The 16,537-nt window shown below is 41.2% G+C and overlaps 2 protein-coding genes across 4 annotated transcripts; one reads left to right on the forward strand and one right to left on the reverse strand.

Annotated features, from left to right (window-relative positions):
- Positions 1-1,784: 1,784 nt before the first annotated feature.
- On the reverse strand, positions 1,785-10,804 carry ss18 (SS18 subunit of BAF chromatin remodeling complex). 3 transcript variants are annotated; one of them, XM_010785316.1, is made up of 10 exons: positions 10,636-10,804; positions 10,079-10,155; positions 9,895-9,979; positions 8,897-9,053; positions 7,885-8,109; positions 7,551-7,721; positions 7,156-7,239; positions 6,216-6,362; positions 4,124-4,254; positions 1,785-2,947 (listed from the first exon to the last, which is right to left on the reverse strand). In XM_010785316.1, exons 1-10 carry the CDS (start codon positions 10,702-10,704, stop codon positions 2,921-2,923), a joined length of 1,173 nt encoding a protein of 390 aa, XP_010783618.1. In that variant the 5' UTR covers positions 10,705-10,804; the 3' UTR covers positions 1,785-2,920. The 3 variants fall into 3 exon arrangements, with proteins under 3 accessions (XP_010783618.1, XP_010783616.1, XP_010783617.1); XM_010785315.1 differs by lacking the exon at positions 7,156-7,239 and adding an exon at positions 3,636-3,698 and having other exon boundaries at positions 2,859-2,947; positions 6,216-6,338; XM_010785314.1 differs by lacking the exon at positions 7,156-7,239 and having other exon boundaries at positions 6,216-6,338.
- Positions 10,805-11,377: 573 nt separating this feature from the next.
- psma8 (proteasome 20S subunit alpha 8) lies at positions 11,378-14,660 on the forward strand. Its single transcript, XM_010785317.1, has 7 exons — positions 11,378-11,588; positions 12,493-12,619; positions 12,824-12,948; positions 13,150-13,272; positions 13,383-13,502; positions 14,011-14,073; positions 14,164-14,660. Exons 1-7 carry the CDS (start codon positions 11,487-11,489, stop codon positions 14,260-14,262), a joined length of 759 nt encoding a protein of 252 aa, XP_010783619.1. The 5' UTR covers positions 11,378-11,486; the 3' UTR covers positions 14,263-14,660.
- The last annotated feature ends 1,877 nt before the right edge of the window (positions 14,661-16,537 follow it).

Below are 16,537 nucleotides of genomic sequence, written 5' to 3' on the forward strand. Positions count from 1 at the left end.
CCCGGTTCACCCTAGAGCGGTGCAAAGCTCCTGCCCAATAAAACAGGCTGCCTCCCCAGGGCCCCTCCCTCAAGCCTCCAGTCAGCGCTTGTTTTTGCACCATTTATTTAGTGTGACACATCTCCAATTAAACTGTGGAGGCTGCTGCATTCCCCCCATAACTACCTCTTATACCTCCCCATAGACTTTCTGTCACACTGAGAGTGTGGGTATGAGAGAGTGAAAGGGAGAGAGAGACATAGAGAAGAGAGAGACATAGAGAGAGAGAGAGAGAGAGAGAGAGAGAGAGAGAGAGAGAGAGATCACATCTTGCCTGCCAGCTATGATCACAATGTCATTTTCTTCTCAGTGGTTAGGAGCCTCCTCTGAAAGGTGCCCTGAATTATAATTATCAAAATATTGAACAAGATAATCATCCTCTCAAATGATGTAATGCAATGCTGTCCTGTATCTCTCCTAATAACTCATTTAGAAGAACACAGCCCAAGTCATGTTTTCTGTGCGGGACTACGCTAACGCTAATCATTTAGAGAAATTCTTGAGCAGAATTCCTCCTATACCTCACTTTTAGTTCTGTGTCCATCCATTTAAATTCATGAGCGTTTAAATGAGATCTTTCATAGGAGGTAAGAGTCTCCTTGCCACCTCTTCATCCTCCCCCAATGGCCTCAGACACAGTCACAGGAGGAGTGACTTTGTCCGACCCCAATACCGTCTGCGAGAGCGCAGCTGAGGGCAGCAGCTGCCAGGGAGGACTGGTGGGGGAGCGCCCAAAACGCCAGCTCTGCCAGGCAAAGGGGCCGGGGGGAGCCCCAGTGGCAGCTGGGAAGGGTGGGGCGGCCAGCTGTGGAGCAGCAGGATGGCGGGGTGATAGGAGATGCCACTAAACCTGACCAGGGATACACAAATGCACATATACATTTTATACGTAGGCATGCTCAAAAGGTTCACACTGCCCTTCTGCTGCAAGCACCTGCATCCCCACACACACACACACACACACACACACACACTCATCATCCGCACCAAGGCAACCCAAGCAGTCTGTGGCCCTCTTAACACCAACACCACTCTCCCATCATGTGCTTCGGCCACACATCTGGTGTACCATCTGTATCACTCCCCCCAATGTGACAGGTAGTCCCTCTCCCTCTCTGGAGGGAGCAGAGGGGGAAGGAGGGACACGGAAGGTAATTTTGGGTGTAAATGTGCTCTGGACCTCTCTGGATGCATCTGGACAAGGCAGACATGCTGCTGAGCGGTGCAGGGTCATTATCAGTAGGAAGCTGATTACCAGATACCAGATGAAGACATAACAATTATATCATACTGTCACATTATGACAGCACCAATAGTGCACATCTTTTTTATGTATGTTGTCGTCAGGATGAATGATTTAGCATTTCACAGTTAATCTCAATATAAGGTCAAATGCTATAAATAACAAGTCATGGTGTATTAAAGATTCTTCCAATTTATTGTAATGTACAGTTATACATTGCCATGACACAAATGTAACCACTTGGATGGGGTGCAGAATGCCAAATATTAAAACAGCCATATAAACAATATCGGAGGACAGTGAATTCCTCTTCTTCACACCGCTGTACAGATGGGATCAATAAAGTATGCACCATGAAACAGATATCAAGCCAGTGATATAAAACTGCACAACCAGTCTTTACTGTGAAACTAAGGAATCCATTTGAGAACATTATTTTCACATCTTATGTTACATATTTGACAGTAACAATCTCTATTATTCACACACAACACTATTTGAATGACATCAACTCAGACGTTTATTCAAAGGGAAAAGGGGATTCCAGCATTAGCAAGACTAACAAAACAAAATGTACTTACAGAAATATTTGTGGTGCTTTTATGAAGAGAAAAGGCTCAGAGAGAATGGACTTACAATTTGCAGTGGCATCTGCTACATTTCACCTATGAGGGCATGATAGTCAAATAAAGGCCTGTTGCATTTATTCTGTCAGGTATGAGGAACAAAGTAAAAATCTGTTCATGACCAACATTTGATATTGACTGTTTTCAGACTTAAATACACAGCTTAACACAGAATCCACCAAGTCCATGTGCTGCCAGATATTAAGCATTTTCGAATTCCAGGGATGATGTTTGTATTTTTCCTTCGCGGATTTTCTGTTCATGTCATTTAATGTTTCATTTTTACACAAATAATTCATACAGCGCACACGTCACTGACGCAGCAGATCCAATTGAATAGGAATACAACTCAACATAAAAAAACTAAATGTGCTGGATGGCATCATCATTAAAAAAACATTGACACATACACTTCATGAAATAAACAACACAGCTTTAGTACTAGTTCCCAATGTCTTATACAAAGTTAGCTTGATCTAAAAAGCATAAAATATATTTATACATCATCACATACATCAAGACACGTACCATGGCCTAGCGGGAAGTTCATCTGGTGCAATATTTCATCTTCAAGCCCCCACACACATTTCCCTACTGCTGGCATTATTGCTTCTTATAAACATCGAGCTAAAAGGATAGAGAAACAATGCACCACAGTAGATTGAAACTGTTCAATTGTCTCTGATATCGAAAATGTTGTCAGTCCGTTTCACAATCTGCAATGCTAAAGGATAAGGCAGTTCCATTTTTTTAAGGCATTGCTGCTGAGACATACTGGACCGGAGGGTGAATCGCGGACTTTGACATTATCAAGTCAATGTACATGATAAAAAGAATACATCTTATAGGCAAAGAGATGGGAAAACGTATCTTGTATTTTTGAGTGTTGTATGTTCATGTCAGAGAGAATCTCAGCGAGCTACAACCATCATTTGAGTCTGCTTTGCAGTTGACCAGAGGTCAAAGCTCAGACAGATCAGAGCAGAGCGGTGTGGGTTGCTGGGACCATCTCTCATTGCTGGTAATTTCCATACTGGCCCTGTGGAGAAAATGTGAAAGACTTGTGTTACTGGTCTATTAAAAAAACAGATATTAAAAGCTTATATTTAAAAATGTTCTCAAAAGGGTGCATCTGCTGGTTTTGACCAGCAGGTGGCAGCATGGACTCACAACTTTAGAGCTCTTAATTCTATGTTTACTTCAGGCTTCTGCAGCAACATGGCTGAGGACCCAGGATAGTCCCATTTAGAAAGTGGACACTTGTTTAAGTGAGACAGTGTAAGGGTAAGAGTAGTATCAGATGCATTCTTAAAACAGGGGTCGAAGTATGTGTTTGGCATTGATGGAAATGACAATGGACACCAATTTTGAAAACAAACTTATTTAAAAAAAGGCATTTATACAAAACATTTGAATTCCAATATGCATCATGTAATCCTAAGCACAGTCATCCTTAAAACCAGTGTTGTAGATAGCAGAGTTTAAGGACACAGCCAAAGCAGTAAGCTTTCCGCTGTCTCCCTGCAGACTAAGCATGCTGTGTTTCTGACCTCATAACTTACAATTCGACCCCTGGTTAATAACAAAAGAAAAAAGAAACTTAAAAAGAGGAAGATAGAATAAAGATAAAGACAAAAGAGGGATAGAAGAAACATAACAAATGCAAATTAAAAGCTAGGTGGTCAAACGTCTAGATTTGACGTTGAGGTCTTCACAGCAACCATTACCTTTGCTTCTTACAGAGCTAGTCAGGGGTTCAAATCCCCGGGTCTTTATTTCCTCATGTGCCCCTGAATATTCAAAGATACAAATATCAAAGTATAGCTGTGGTCCCCACATAAGACCACAGGAAATACAGGGCAACAAATGGATCTCCCTTTAAACACTGGAGCAGTCTGCATCAAGTTTAAGGAAGAATTCTCTTAAAGACCTCGTATTTCACTGAAATGGCATTCCTTATAAGCCATGATATAACTAAGACTCAATAAACAAGACAAAAGTAACACATACACTCTTTTGGGGAGAACAGGTTCAACCCCACAATATGATGAGCATGCAAAACATCCTACTTTTAATATTTACCTTTTAACACATTGGTCTCTGGTCTCACTAAACAAAATATACAACTAAGTCTGGAATACACATAATACGGGACGAACTAAGAGCGATGTGGCAACTAGTCGCTGTGACTGTCCGGTGTTGTGGGAATACTCACCTGGTCATAGCCATAAGGGCGTTGTTGCTGGCCCTGTGGGGGTCCAGGCTGGGGGGGGCGGTACCCTCCATACTGCTGCCCCTGCCCCTGAGGATAGTTAGGATACTGTCCTGGGGCACTTTGGGAAGGACCTACAACAAACATTGAAAAATCAATTTGACAGAAAATGCGTGAGTCGACAACATTAAGTGTAGTCCCTTAGTTTCTTTTAAATAAGCAGAGTGCTATTCTTAATACCAACTTAAAATGAGATGGACAACAACTGAACCGGCCCAAGTTTTGCTCATTAACTGTTTCCATGTCCTACTTGTTACTCTGAGAACTCTAGGGAATCCCTCAGTATACTATTACTAATGGGCTGCAATAAAAAAGGCTGATGGATGTCAAAGACAGGATGGTGGGTATGTCAGGCCCATTTGTTTAGGCTGCCTCCACGTCTGACTCGGTAATGATTGAAAATGGGTGAGTCAGGTTGGAGCCGGGTGGTGGCTCCCTAATGCCAGAAGACATCAAGGAGATTCTGTTGGTCTTCATTAGAGAAGCGGGCTTCATTAAAAAAAAAAAGGAAGGAAAAATAAAAATCCCTTCATCAGCCCACATACACTGTAGCTATCTATGCAGGTGCCGTGGATGAGCACGCAAAGCCTGACTGTGGCTGAAGTCAAATGAGACCCACGCAGCATCGTTAGGAGCCCATAATGTCTTCTGCTGTAGAGCATAACCTTGTGGGGGCCTGCGAGAGGAAGCATGTGTGTGTGCCAGATGGATCTCACCTCACAGCCTCTGCCTCTCCACCAGCTCATTACTAACAGGAGCTCGGGCTCAGACAGACAGTGACTGATGGAAAGTTCCGGAGAAAAATGGGATGATGAAGGAAAAATACCAAATAGCTGCAAGATAGCTACATTGCAAGTGGAATCCTTTTGTTATTTATGTTGGTTCAATCTGAAGCCCCACACTCCATGTGAATAATCTAAAGTCTAAAGTCAACTCTTACTTAAGACTCCCAGACTTTCACCTATTCATGATTTGTATCCAATCCACTTTATTTCTATAGCACATTTTAAAAACAGAGGGTTTGCCAAAGTGCTTTACAAAGAACATAACATTATAACAACATATACTATTACAAGAATAGATAAAAGGCACACATAAGAATAGATACAAGGCACACATAAAGGCTATGGACAGACAATAAAGCATACAAATAGGTAGAGCATAGCTCAGACTGACTCAAAAGCGAGGGAAAGAGGTGGATCTTTAGGCGGGACTTAAAAGTTTGAAGAGTGGGGGACCATTTGACATGGGGGGGGGGCGGGCGACAATTTCGCATGGGGGTGCAGGTCGTTCCAGAGCCTGGGGGCTACCGCTGAAAAGGCTTGGTCTCCCCTGGTCTTTCTCTTAGTTTTAGGGACTACCAGCTGCAGCTTATCGGCCGACCTCAAAGCCCTTGAGGGGGTGTACACCTGTAGGAGGTCGGAGATGTACTGAGGGGCCAGCCCATTAAGCCATTTAAAAACAAACAATAGAATGTATGTGTTAAGATCTCCATGACTGTCCAATTATTAAGAGTTAAGCCATAAACAGTCAAAGTTACAATCTTCTGTCATATACCTTACACATTTTTTAATATGATTTCTTGTTAATTTTAGGATATGTACTGGTTTCATGTTGCTTTACTTTTTATCCAAAATGCTAGGAGTTCAAAATGTTTGGCTGGCAGTCAACACACACTTTGCCTAATGTCTGTACCCATCAGCCAAAGCTGCTCTCCCACTCCCTCAGAACAGTGTGTCATATCAAACTGAAGCACCAGGAGAAATGCAAATGTGGTGCCAGCCACCACTACTGATTACATTTCTCTTCCACCAAGCTCCAATCCACAACCATTCATTAAGGTGCTTCTTTAATTCCCTGCTTTTGATGATGTCTTGACATGCATTTGGCACTGCTACATGTCCAAGGGGCAGGAACCAGCAACTTACCAAGGAGGAATTAGTATTCAACAGATGAACAAAAAGGTACATAAAGAGTGACGATACTGCCTCCTGCAGGACAGAAATGTGCTCCTATTCCAGAGAAGGCGACTCACCGTAACCCTGCTGCTGTGGGGGGTAGCCCTGCTGCCCTGGGTACTGCTGCTGAGGGGGGTAGCCCTGCTGCTGGGGGGGGCCTTGCTGGTAGGCTTCCTGCTGTTGGCCATACTGGGCATTACCTTCAAGAGGCAACAGCACGCCATGTGAGAAACACGTTTACAACTACAGAGCAACAGCAAAGAAAACAGCCACTCATAAACCAGCCGTGTATTAGTAACATGCGTATTGTTTTTGAAATGGCTGGACTTGAAAGAAAAAACACGTAAAAGGTAAAGGTAAAAAAAAGAAAAGGGCAGTCAGTGTAGAGAAAAAATAAAGGAAGCAATTAAGTAAATGTTAATTGAACAAAGAAAGAGAAGGAGTTGTTGGTTTGAATCTGTAATATGTCACCCCATAAACACTCCAACATGGAGAACATTGGAAGTACATCAAGTGTTGTGTCTGTGTCTGTATTTAGAACATACGGTAGTGTTTGCCTGTTTCTAAAAAACAATTTTTTTATTTTTTTGTATAAGTCACTTGCTCTTCTGCAAATCAGTTTGCAATCTTTATTCAATGACAATCTGAAGAATTAACCTTTTACTTAAAACACAACTTTTGCCATTGAGGCTCACACAAGACTCTGTCCCTGACTTTCCTTTCAAAGCAACAGGTGGAGCAACAGCCACAGTAGGGGGAGACGGAAGACACTGGGTAGTTGCTAACTTATCTAATGACTGCAGCATCTTTTGGAAAGTGCACTCTGGCATGTGGGTGTTTTCTCAAAATTAGAGGCCATATTATTTTTTCTTTGATTGAGCCCAAAGTCACTTTTGATTTCCCAGAAAATAATGAAGAAACTGAAACATTGTCGCAGTCTCTTTGCATCATTTGTGTTTTAACACAACACCTGGGTTTTATTTGGTTGTTGGTTTTCTCCAAATGACTGGAGGGTTCTCCTACCTTCTGAGGCTCCCTGTCCTGCGTGACTGTACTGGTCCCCATAGTAGTCTTCCTGCCCTGGGTACTGCTGAGGGGGTCCTACATACACATACACACAACATACACACAAGTAGATTCAAGGTGTTGTTGGATCGGTCGTGTGAGGGGAAGAGTGGAGAGGATGGATTCCTTGTCGCTAGTTCTTGTTTGAAGGTTTACTTTTGATCCCTTGACTAATTTTATAATTGGACCCTTTGGGTTACATGTTTAGTCATCAAGATGTCTGTGAGCTGCAGAAGTGGAAATTGAGGAAATTGAGAAGAACAAGAGTAAAAAAAGGGAGGGTTAGGGAGAAGAAAGGCCGACACTCACAACTCGCACGCTTCACAGACACACTTTGACGGGTATACCTTGCTGTGGGGGTCTGTAGGGAGGCATTGGCCTCTGCCCCATGACATGGTTCCCTTGATTGACCTGTCCCATCATAGCCATTGGGTTCTGCTGTCCTTGGTAGTGCTGTCCACCGCCACCAGGAGGCATGTTATACTGCTGAGAGGGAGGCTGCTGATGCATCATGGGGCCTATGGAACAACAATAACAGTTAACCCTTAAACTACACAAACGGAAAAAAACATGCAAGCAGTTTATCGCTTCTCACATGCAGTTAAATGATGTGCGAGACGTACCAATAAGAAAGATGATAAAGTAGAAAACAAGGGGAAACAAACAAATTGGGTATTTTACCTTGAGTGGGCTGCATGTTCATGTTTGGCCGGGGCCCGTAGTTACCCATGGGCTGGCCCTGGGTCATGTTCATTTGGCTCTGGGCTGGTATGCCCTGGGATGAAGGGACAGTGTGGTTGTAACCACCCATCGAGCCATGGCCGCTGGGGGGCATATTCATAGAGCCACTGGGTATGTTCGGGGGCTGGTTGGGACCGGGACCTTGCATGGGCATGTGATTGGGCCCTGGAAAACAATGATTCATGACTCTCGACATACATATTTACTGCAATACTTTTGTGTTCATTTCCATAACACTGTTGCTCTGTAAATGACTGTTAGCTGAGGCTCTGTTTTTATATCACAGAAAATGCTTTTTTTAAATAAATAGAAATGACCTTGGAGACATGTTGGAGGTTTGGGGTTCACCAAAGCTGTGAGTAACTGTCATGAATCACCTGCACCTCTGTTTAAACAGTTCATTTGTGTTGGGTTATCTCTTCAGCCGTTCCACTCTTTCAGCAATGTTAAAGCTTGTGACAAAAGTCAACGCTAAATGTAACACCTTATATTAACAAATGAAACAACAACTTCCATTAGACTTTTTCATGGTGCAGGAGCTAAAAAAAGATCATCCCTGTTGTGAGCATTTAATGGAAATCCAGGAAACAGCATGGCACTGAATGACTGAACAGTGAACACACTACCAGTGGAAAACCAACTCTATAGCATTAAGTCCAGTCAAAGAAAAAAAGCTGAAGCTCTTTCTTTACAATTGCAAACATACAAAACAGATGCTGAAACAAAAGGATGATATTTGAGAAAATGGAGGGAAAACCATGATCAAATGAAGGACAAGTCCAAGACCACCAGCACTGGCAAAAAGGTGACATCATCCTTCAGCAGAGCAACCTCCCTCACAGTTCTATGGTGTTGCTAGGCAACCCAAGAGAGACAGGGACTGAGGGAGAAGAAGGGCAAAGAGAGAAGAGAGAAAGACGAGGGAGGGGAGATGAGGGGGGGGGTCACTTACCAGGCATCTGTCCATTCATCTGGTTCTGCATGTGAGGGGCTGTAGGGCCACCGCTGACCATTCCTTCAGAGGGCATATTGTGACCATGAGGAGGCTGAGGGGGGACTCCACTTTGGTTCATCCCACCAGGGCCCATGGGCATGTTTTGAGTGGGCGGCTGCAGGCCGAAAAAAAACACACATCAGCTGACTCAAAACACATCTGAGCCTGATCCGCTGGAAAGAGAAAACTCAAGGAGAAAAGCAGATAAAAGATCTCTGCAACAAAGTATCGTGGAGTTTAACTGATGACTTCAATTAATCAATGATGATTGACTACAAAAAAGCATGTATGTGTATTTTCAAAATATTAAATTAATCTTAGCAAACCCGGATAAGTATATTTTACAAATTGAAGTGCACACAAAACGTCCAAACTGGTGCTTCATTCGTAAATATGATCCGAGATATTTCAATACCAAACATTAATACTTGAGGAGCACTTTAATGCATCTAGCTTTTAAACTCCATTGTATGGGTCAAGCTTAAAAATGTGGAATTCAACTCTTTCCATAACTTTGACATCCCTGGGGTTCTTTTTTCAAACATTGGAAAACTCCACTGAGAAGAACAGAACTCATTATACAACTGTTTTCACAGGCTCTGTAGTACTCATTATGACAAGCAAACTGATATCAAAGTGTTAAACAGATATCTTGTTACAAGAGTCAGACTGGGGGCAAAACAATGAAAATAATCAGGACCATAATACATTTTAAACAGTTTAGTTTTTAAATATGATTTAGTGTGGGACATTATACATTTGGAATGAGTCATGTCAGATGAGCAATACGTGTAACATGACAGCTTCTTAACAAATTTGATTTGATATTTTTGTATTTTACCTGAAACAATTCCTAAAGTTTTTGCTAAAACAAGAGCTCAACATTACCTTGTGATGCAGAGAGGTTATACAGTTGTTCATTCATTCAAAAACAAACAGCAAGGACCAATACTCACAGCAGGGAGGAGAGACTGCATGTTCTGATTGGAGTCTGCTATCGTGGCCAGGTACACTAGATTTCTGTGAAGCATCTGTTGATACCTGGGCAGGGCAGGTGGAGAGTCATCCATATAGGTTATAAGTCAAGGTTAACTTAAAAATACTGCAACAAGCAGGTAAGAAGGGATTTTCATAACTTACTGTGAACATTCTGCTGTTTTGCCTTTACTCTGGAAGTCCATTATACACTGGATAAGCTGGTTGTTTTCGTCTAATAACTGGAATAGCAAATGCAGAGATTCATTAAGGTTACGCGTAATTACACAACATTTACAATGAGTTAGACGGCGTAATTTTGTATTTTAAGCACTCTTATTTCTGGTGGGTTTTCTGCTCTAATTTGAAAAACAATTGGGAGGATGGGGGCGTTTTGTTATATGCGAGTGTGCATTTCTAGCTAACAATAGACGCATCTTGTTAGCTAATGTTAGCTGTCCTTGGCTAACAAAACGACAGGCCCTCATTCAATTCAAGTACATTTACACATTAGTCCAGTAAATCGACCTAAAACCCCTCGTCGACACGTGGCGCACTGACTCCAGAGAGGTTCATATTCACCGCGCTTTGACCCTGCACATTTTTTCCCGATGTATTCACAGTTGGACATGGATGGGCACTGCTACATATATTAGCTCAAAGGCTAGCACCGTCTGATACCATTGCCTCCATCCCGAGACGCGCTAAAAAATATGAATTACCTTTTGTATTCCAGCGGGTGTTATATCACCCTTTCCACGCTGCCTGTGAGGTGCAAACGCCACCGACATGGTGATACTCTAGGAAGTTAGAGGGGAACCAGAGCATAAAATTCAAAAGAAGCTAACACGTTTAACAAATCGGTAGAGCTCAAACAGTTCAGAAAAGGATTCCATTTTGTAATGCAGTGGTCCGTTTTGGGGGGGAGTTGGTCACATTTGAAAACATATTCGATGCTATTTTTTTTGTTCGAGAACAACGATATTAGTTTCGGTTACGATTCAATACAAAAAAATACAATACTTCAACATATTTAATTATGTAGTCAAAAGCATACATATTGTGGCTTAATTGAATTACACGTTCACCTATTTTCCTTATAGTGGAACAGTCTAGATCTAGTCCCAGTGGCCACCGGAAATGGACTGCTCAACAAATAGGGGAACAGTCAGATCATAAATATGTTTCTGACTATTATAAATGCTAGTGCAGGAGGTTTGAGCCAATCATAGCTTGTAAAACTGTTTATTAGGCTTATGATTTTTGTTCACACAATGCATCCTCGTTCCACATTACCTGACGAACCACACATGTAATAAAACATTGCATTTTGTATTACAACTTTCAGATGAAAATATTGTTCCGCAGAGCAAATCAAATAGTGACTATTATTATCAAAGTATATGTACAACTTTCCTTTAGCAAACCCCCACTGTTGGTATCGCCCCAGTTCAGAGGTCGTGCGCATGCCCAGTTTTCAACACACGGCGGGCGGCTTCACAAATTGCTAACTAGCTGAATCATTTGGTGGAAGTCTCCTTGTTTCTCGTGATTGTATTTGTGTTGCAGTGCAATGGCGGCAAGATACGACAGAGCTATTACTGTCTTCTCTCCAGATGGTCATCTCTTCCAAGTGGAGTATGCACAGGAAGCTGTAAAGAAAGGTTCCACAGCTGTAAGTTCGAAAATGAAACAAGTGCTTAAGCTAACGTTAGCACGTCAGTTAGCCATCAAGCTAAGCTAGCGAGTAGCAAGCTCTCTTGTTAGTCTTGTATTTAGTTATCTAATTTTGTTGTTTAACAACATCTCTTTCACTCAGATGTTGTGATTTTTAACAACCGTGTCGGACTGCTCATCTTTAACTTCCTTATGTAACTAACACAATAAGAAATGAGAGTTACTGAAGATGAGAACTAGCCAACATTTTGTCGCTGTGTCACTCTGACAGTAGTTTCAGTTTCATTGTGATAATGAAAAACTAAGAGTATTTCACCGTTTACACAAACATTATTTTATGACTTGGTCCATTAAATACTATTTTGATACTCCAATTGCGTAACGTTAAACAATACAATGTAAGTGAGTTTTGTGTCTGCTTGCTAATTCCCATGTATATGCACTTGGCGGCCTCCTAGTTGCACTAAATTAAACGGAAGGTCTGTTAACCAAGTCTAACTTTAGTCTTTAATACACTGAGTTGCCTATTCATCGTTTAGAGATAACTTGTGCAGTTATTTGTGTAACTGTATAGCTTCTCTAGGAAGTTCTGGAAGAATCAATGTATTATCCAAATGTCTAATACGTCTATTGAATCCTGATTTATTCACGGTTTACCCTTTGACCCCCAGAAGTGTAGCTTGCAGCTTAATAGTGTTATAGAAATCTCCATAATGGAAAGACGATTTTGTTGAAAAGACTCGATATAATACTTGGGCCTCAGTGTAATAATTGTGTGGGATGGGAATCTAAGCCATTAAATACCCTTTTTTTAACTCTAATTCTGAAAGTGGTCACTGTGGTCAAAGAAGGCATCGTGAAGACTGGTTATTTGTTTGACTGTTTGATTTATTTTTCCGCAGGTGGGAATCAGAGGTAAAGACATTGTTGTCCTTGGTGTCGAGAAGAAATCTGTGGCAAAGCTGCAGGAAGAAAGGACTGTCCGTAAGATATGTGCCCTGGACGAGCATGTCTGCATGGCTTTTGCAGGTAACTGAAACAACAAAACCTTGAAAATGTTCAAAACTGAATATTCCTTTCTCATTTAACATGGCACAGTGGACAAATGGACTAATATAAGTTATCATTTCCACTACGTTATTACAGATGTATATACCAGATATTAGGTTTTTGTCTCTGTTGTATTTTGCCTGTATTTTGTACATACAACTAACCTCTTTTAATTTCTTAAAGGTCTGACAGCAGATGCCCGTATCGTGATAAACAGAGCTCGGGTTGAGTGCCAGAGCCACAGGCTAACTGTAGAGGACCCAGTCACAGTGGAATACATCACACGCTACATTGCCACACTGAAACAGGTACCTTACCATCTTCATTTATTGTTTACTATCAGTTTACTAAAAGACAATATTCAGTGGGCGTGATCATAAAATAGCTACAGTTTCAGTTTGTGTGCTCTAAGAATAGTTCAGAAAACTGAAACCATACGCTATTTGATTGTTAAAAAGGTGTGTTAGAATGACCAATCACATCTGTCTTTACATCGGTCATATCTGTAGCGCTACACTCAAAGCAATGGGCGCAGGCCATTTGGGATCTCTGCGTTAATTGTTGGCTTTGACGACGATGGAACCCCCAGGCTGTACCAGACGGATCCTTCAGGAACCTACCATGCCTGGAAGGTCAGTGAGCTTGCTCTTCATTTTGATTTGGGTTCGACTTGTACAACAAGTCAAGTACACGGTTTATATGAAATTCATTTTAAATCTGTTTTTTTACTTGAAAAAAACAGGCAAATGCCATCGGTCGTAGTGCAAAAACTGTAAGGGAGTTCCTGGAGAAGAATTACACAGATGAAGCCATTGCTGGGGACAATGAAACAATCAAGCTGACTATCAAAGCCTTGCTCGAGGTAAGGTTCAAAATTAGTACTGACCTATATTTGAATTAACTCACTTTATCTTCGCCAGGGTAATCCTATTGTAAAGCATTCTAGTAATATTTCCATTTAAATATACTGTATGTAGCTAATGACACCTTTCTTTTAAAGGTGTTTCAAGATGTGAGCATGTTACAAATGATAAGATAATTTCCAAAGTATTTTTATGTACCACTTTACTAATTTAATACTGTCCTGTCTTTGTCAAAGAGTATTACCGTCTGCCAGAATCTAATCCTCCATTCCATAAAACCGCCTTTTTTGCACATTGTTAAATATGTACATTTTATTTTTCCATGATAACTTAAGTGTTATTCAAATATTTTATTTTTAAAGCTAAATGAAACGCTTACCGAGATAGTCACAATAGTTTAGCATTGTCTTTTGTGTTTAACCGTAATATTAACTTGAGTCCAATGCTACCGGAGTTAATGTCTGTCATTTATTTGGATATTTAATTCAACGTATATGTTCGTTACAGGTTGTCCAGTCAGGAGGGAAAAATATTGAACTTGCTATTATCAGACGAAACAAGCCACTCAAGGTGAGCCACCCGCAAATGATAATTGGCTTTTGTATTTTTATAAATCTTTTATTTATTTGCTAATAATGGCTTTTTCTTATAAATTTGCAGATTTTGGAAGCCAAGGAAATTGAGAGCCTGGTGGCTGAGATTGAGAAGGAAAAAGAGGAAGAGGCAGAGAAGAAGAAGCAGAAAGGCAAATCCACTTGAAGCAATCAACTGAGACCTTTTCTTCATTGCACTTGAATGACAATAGAATATTTGGGTTGCAGATATTAGTAAGTTTTAGAGGGTTTACTTCTCTCACTAATTTCATTGTGCAGAGCTAAATCATAACTTGAGATCTGTTCATGTTGTTCAAATGTTTTGCGTGTCATCTGCAAAGAACATCAATTACCCATAATTTCACTTATTGAGTTGACAGATATTTAAAAAGCAAATGCATAGATCTCAAGTTAGGGATTAGTTCTTAAACCACGCTTACAGGATGTTTTATATCATACACCAAACAGCTCCGATGGGATAACTCAAATGTTGAAATAAACCAGTTTGTCACATTCAGAAACATGAAAACGAAATGCTCAATAAAAGCTGACTTGTTTGTAAAATGGTTTAAGTGATTTCAAAATCCAATTTCAAACAGTTTGTTATGCCTCATGGCTTTTCTAGATAGTGTATAAGACTGAATAATATGGTCTTAACTATTGGCGCAGTGACCGCTTTCTTTAAGAGAGAAAAGGGGACTTTAAAAAAAAAAAAAAAAAAGGCAGAAGAATGGGTCCCACCTCTATATTGATTATCCTACTGCAAAGCAAGTACTGCGATAAAGATAACTACAGTTTAAAACACTACTAGCGGCAGTATACCGTGTGGCTGTAAAGTGCAATGGTTTTCATTTATCAGCATTCTGTCACACAGACCTGGAAGACGGGGGAAAAAGGTAGCTCAGATTGCTTTATAAAGTGCTCACCTCTCCCTCAGTCATTTAAAACAAATTAGTGATGAGCGAATGAAGTGTCTAATGGCGGCCCAACGAGACTCCCTTTTTGCCTCTCCTTTTTTATTTCACCCTAAATTCGCTTATCAAGCAACCGCTGCTCTGAATTCTCAACGACACAATTATGGCCGGCGGTGTGGTAGGGCTGCTTAATGGGATCCTGGCCTCAGACCCCAGTGGGAACTTTCAGTGACTTTAATCTGGAGCCCTTTGAAAAGTTGTACCGTGCTGTGCTGAAGAGCCCCAGGGGTTCCCTCTGACTCTCACCAAAGACATAATGGTGAATGGTAAAGTCCTTCATTTAGAGTCATCTCCCCAAGCCAGGATTTCCTGAGTGGGTGCCCTGGATGCCTTGACTAGAGAAATTGCACTTTGTCTGCAATTTGTCTTGTTTGTGAGTCTTATAGGTCGTTGTTTAGGTTGATGTCAGAGCATCAATTAAGCATCTGATATTACTTGTCATTCCTAATGTCATCAAATCCCAGGAGGGCAATTAAAATGGAGTTTGTTTGACTTACAGCCATTTCATCCGTACACTAATTGCACTACTAATGCATTTCAAGTCAGAGTTTTGCTAAGATTACTGTCACAGGCACTGGTTTGATGATGCTCAGGTTGCAGACAAAGAGGTGCTGAATCCACCAGACAAAACAAGCTTAAGGTAAACTTTAATAAAGTTTATTATAGGTAATCCTCTAGCTACAGAGGTTATCTGATCCATCTTGTCAATAGTGCAAGGGCAGCTTATTTTGTGCTGCTGCTAGGACTCCTTCTTTTGAAATGCTTCTGGGAAGAGTTTTCTTTTTCTTTCTTTTTTTTGTTGTCGGCATTGTTGTTGCCCATAATCAGCGCTACTGTGCCTCGGGACAAAGTCCATCTCTCTCATCGCTGGCTGCTGCTCATCATTAATGCAGAAAATAATGGCTTCACCAGAGGTCATCGGCGGAACGAGGCCTGAGGACATGTACTCTCCGAGCAAGAATGCACAGTGCTGCGGGCTGTCGACTGAGTGCATTGTTTGTATGCACACACACACACGGCTTAGAGGCCAATTGCACATACACATGGCAAACACTATTAATGTGAACACACAACAGATTTTTTTTTTAAAAACTGCCCACATCTCCTTTTCTCTTGATCTGTCATGCAATTGCACTCTAGGCAAAGTGTGTTCTTACGTTGTAGTGCGAACATACACGGGGGGAAAACATTCCATGTGTTATATCTGGATTTTAGTGTTTGGATGCATCTAACACCAATAGTCTGACCCTCTTAAAATATCCAATACTCTTCTCTCTAGCTTATTTCCATGTCACAGGCAGATTTCACTTTGAGGATCTATATTTTTTGTCATTCTAATGTGCCACCCTGTGGCCATATTTCACAGTACGCCCCTCCTGGGATGTTTAAAATTTGTCAGTGCAGAATGTCCTTAGGTCCAAATAAGGCAACTGCTTCAAGGGTAAAAGCACACAGACATTTGCATCC

This window comes from Notothenia coriiceps, unplaced genomic scaffold, assembly GCF_000735185.1.
Source record: "Notothenia coriiceps isolate Sejong01 unplaced genomic scaffold, NC01 NC01_scaffold00027532, whole genome shotgun sequence".
In the NCBI taxonomy this organism is placed as follows: Eukaryota; Metazoa; Chordata; class Actinopteri; order Perciformes; family Nototheniidae; genus Notothenia; species Notothenia coriiceps.

Coding starts and splice junctions, on each gene's coding strand:
- ss18 (XM_010785316.1), bottom strand. CDS start 10,704: ATGTCGGTGGCGTTTGCACCTCACAGGCAGCGTGGAAAGGGTGATATA. Junction 10,156..10,635: donor CACCCGCTGGAATACAAAAG/GTAATTCATATT, acceptor TTGCTATTCCAG/TTATTAGACGAAAACAACCA. Junction 4,255..6,215: donor CCCACAGCAGCAGGGTTACG/GTGAGTCGCCTT, acceptor TGTTTGTTGTAG/GTCCTTCCCAAAGTGCCCCA.
- psma8 (XM_010785317.1), top strand. CDS start 11,487: ATGGCGGCAAGATACGACAGAGCTATTACTGTCTTCTCTCCAGATGGT. Junction 11,589..12,492: donor TAAAGAAAGGTTCCACAGCT/GTAAGTTCGAAA, acceptor ATTTTTCCGCAG/GTGGGAATCAGAGGTAAAGA. Junction 12,620..12,823: donor TGTCTGCATGGCTTTTGCAG/GTAACTGAAACA, acceptor AATTTCTTAAAG/GTCTGACAGCAGATGCCCGT.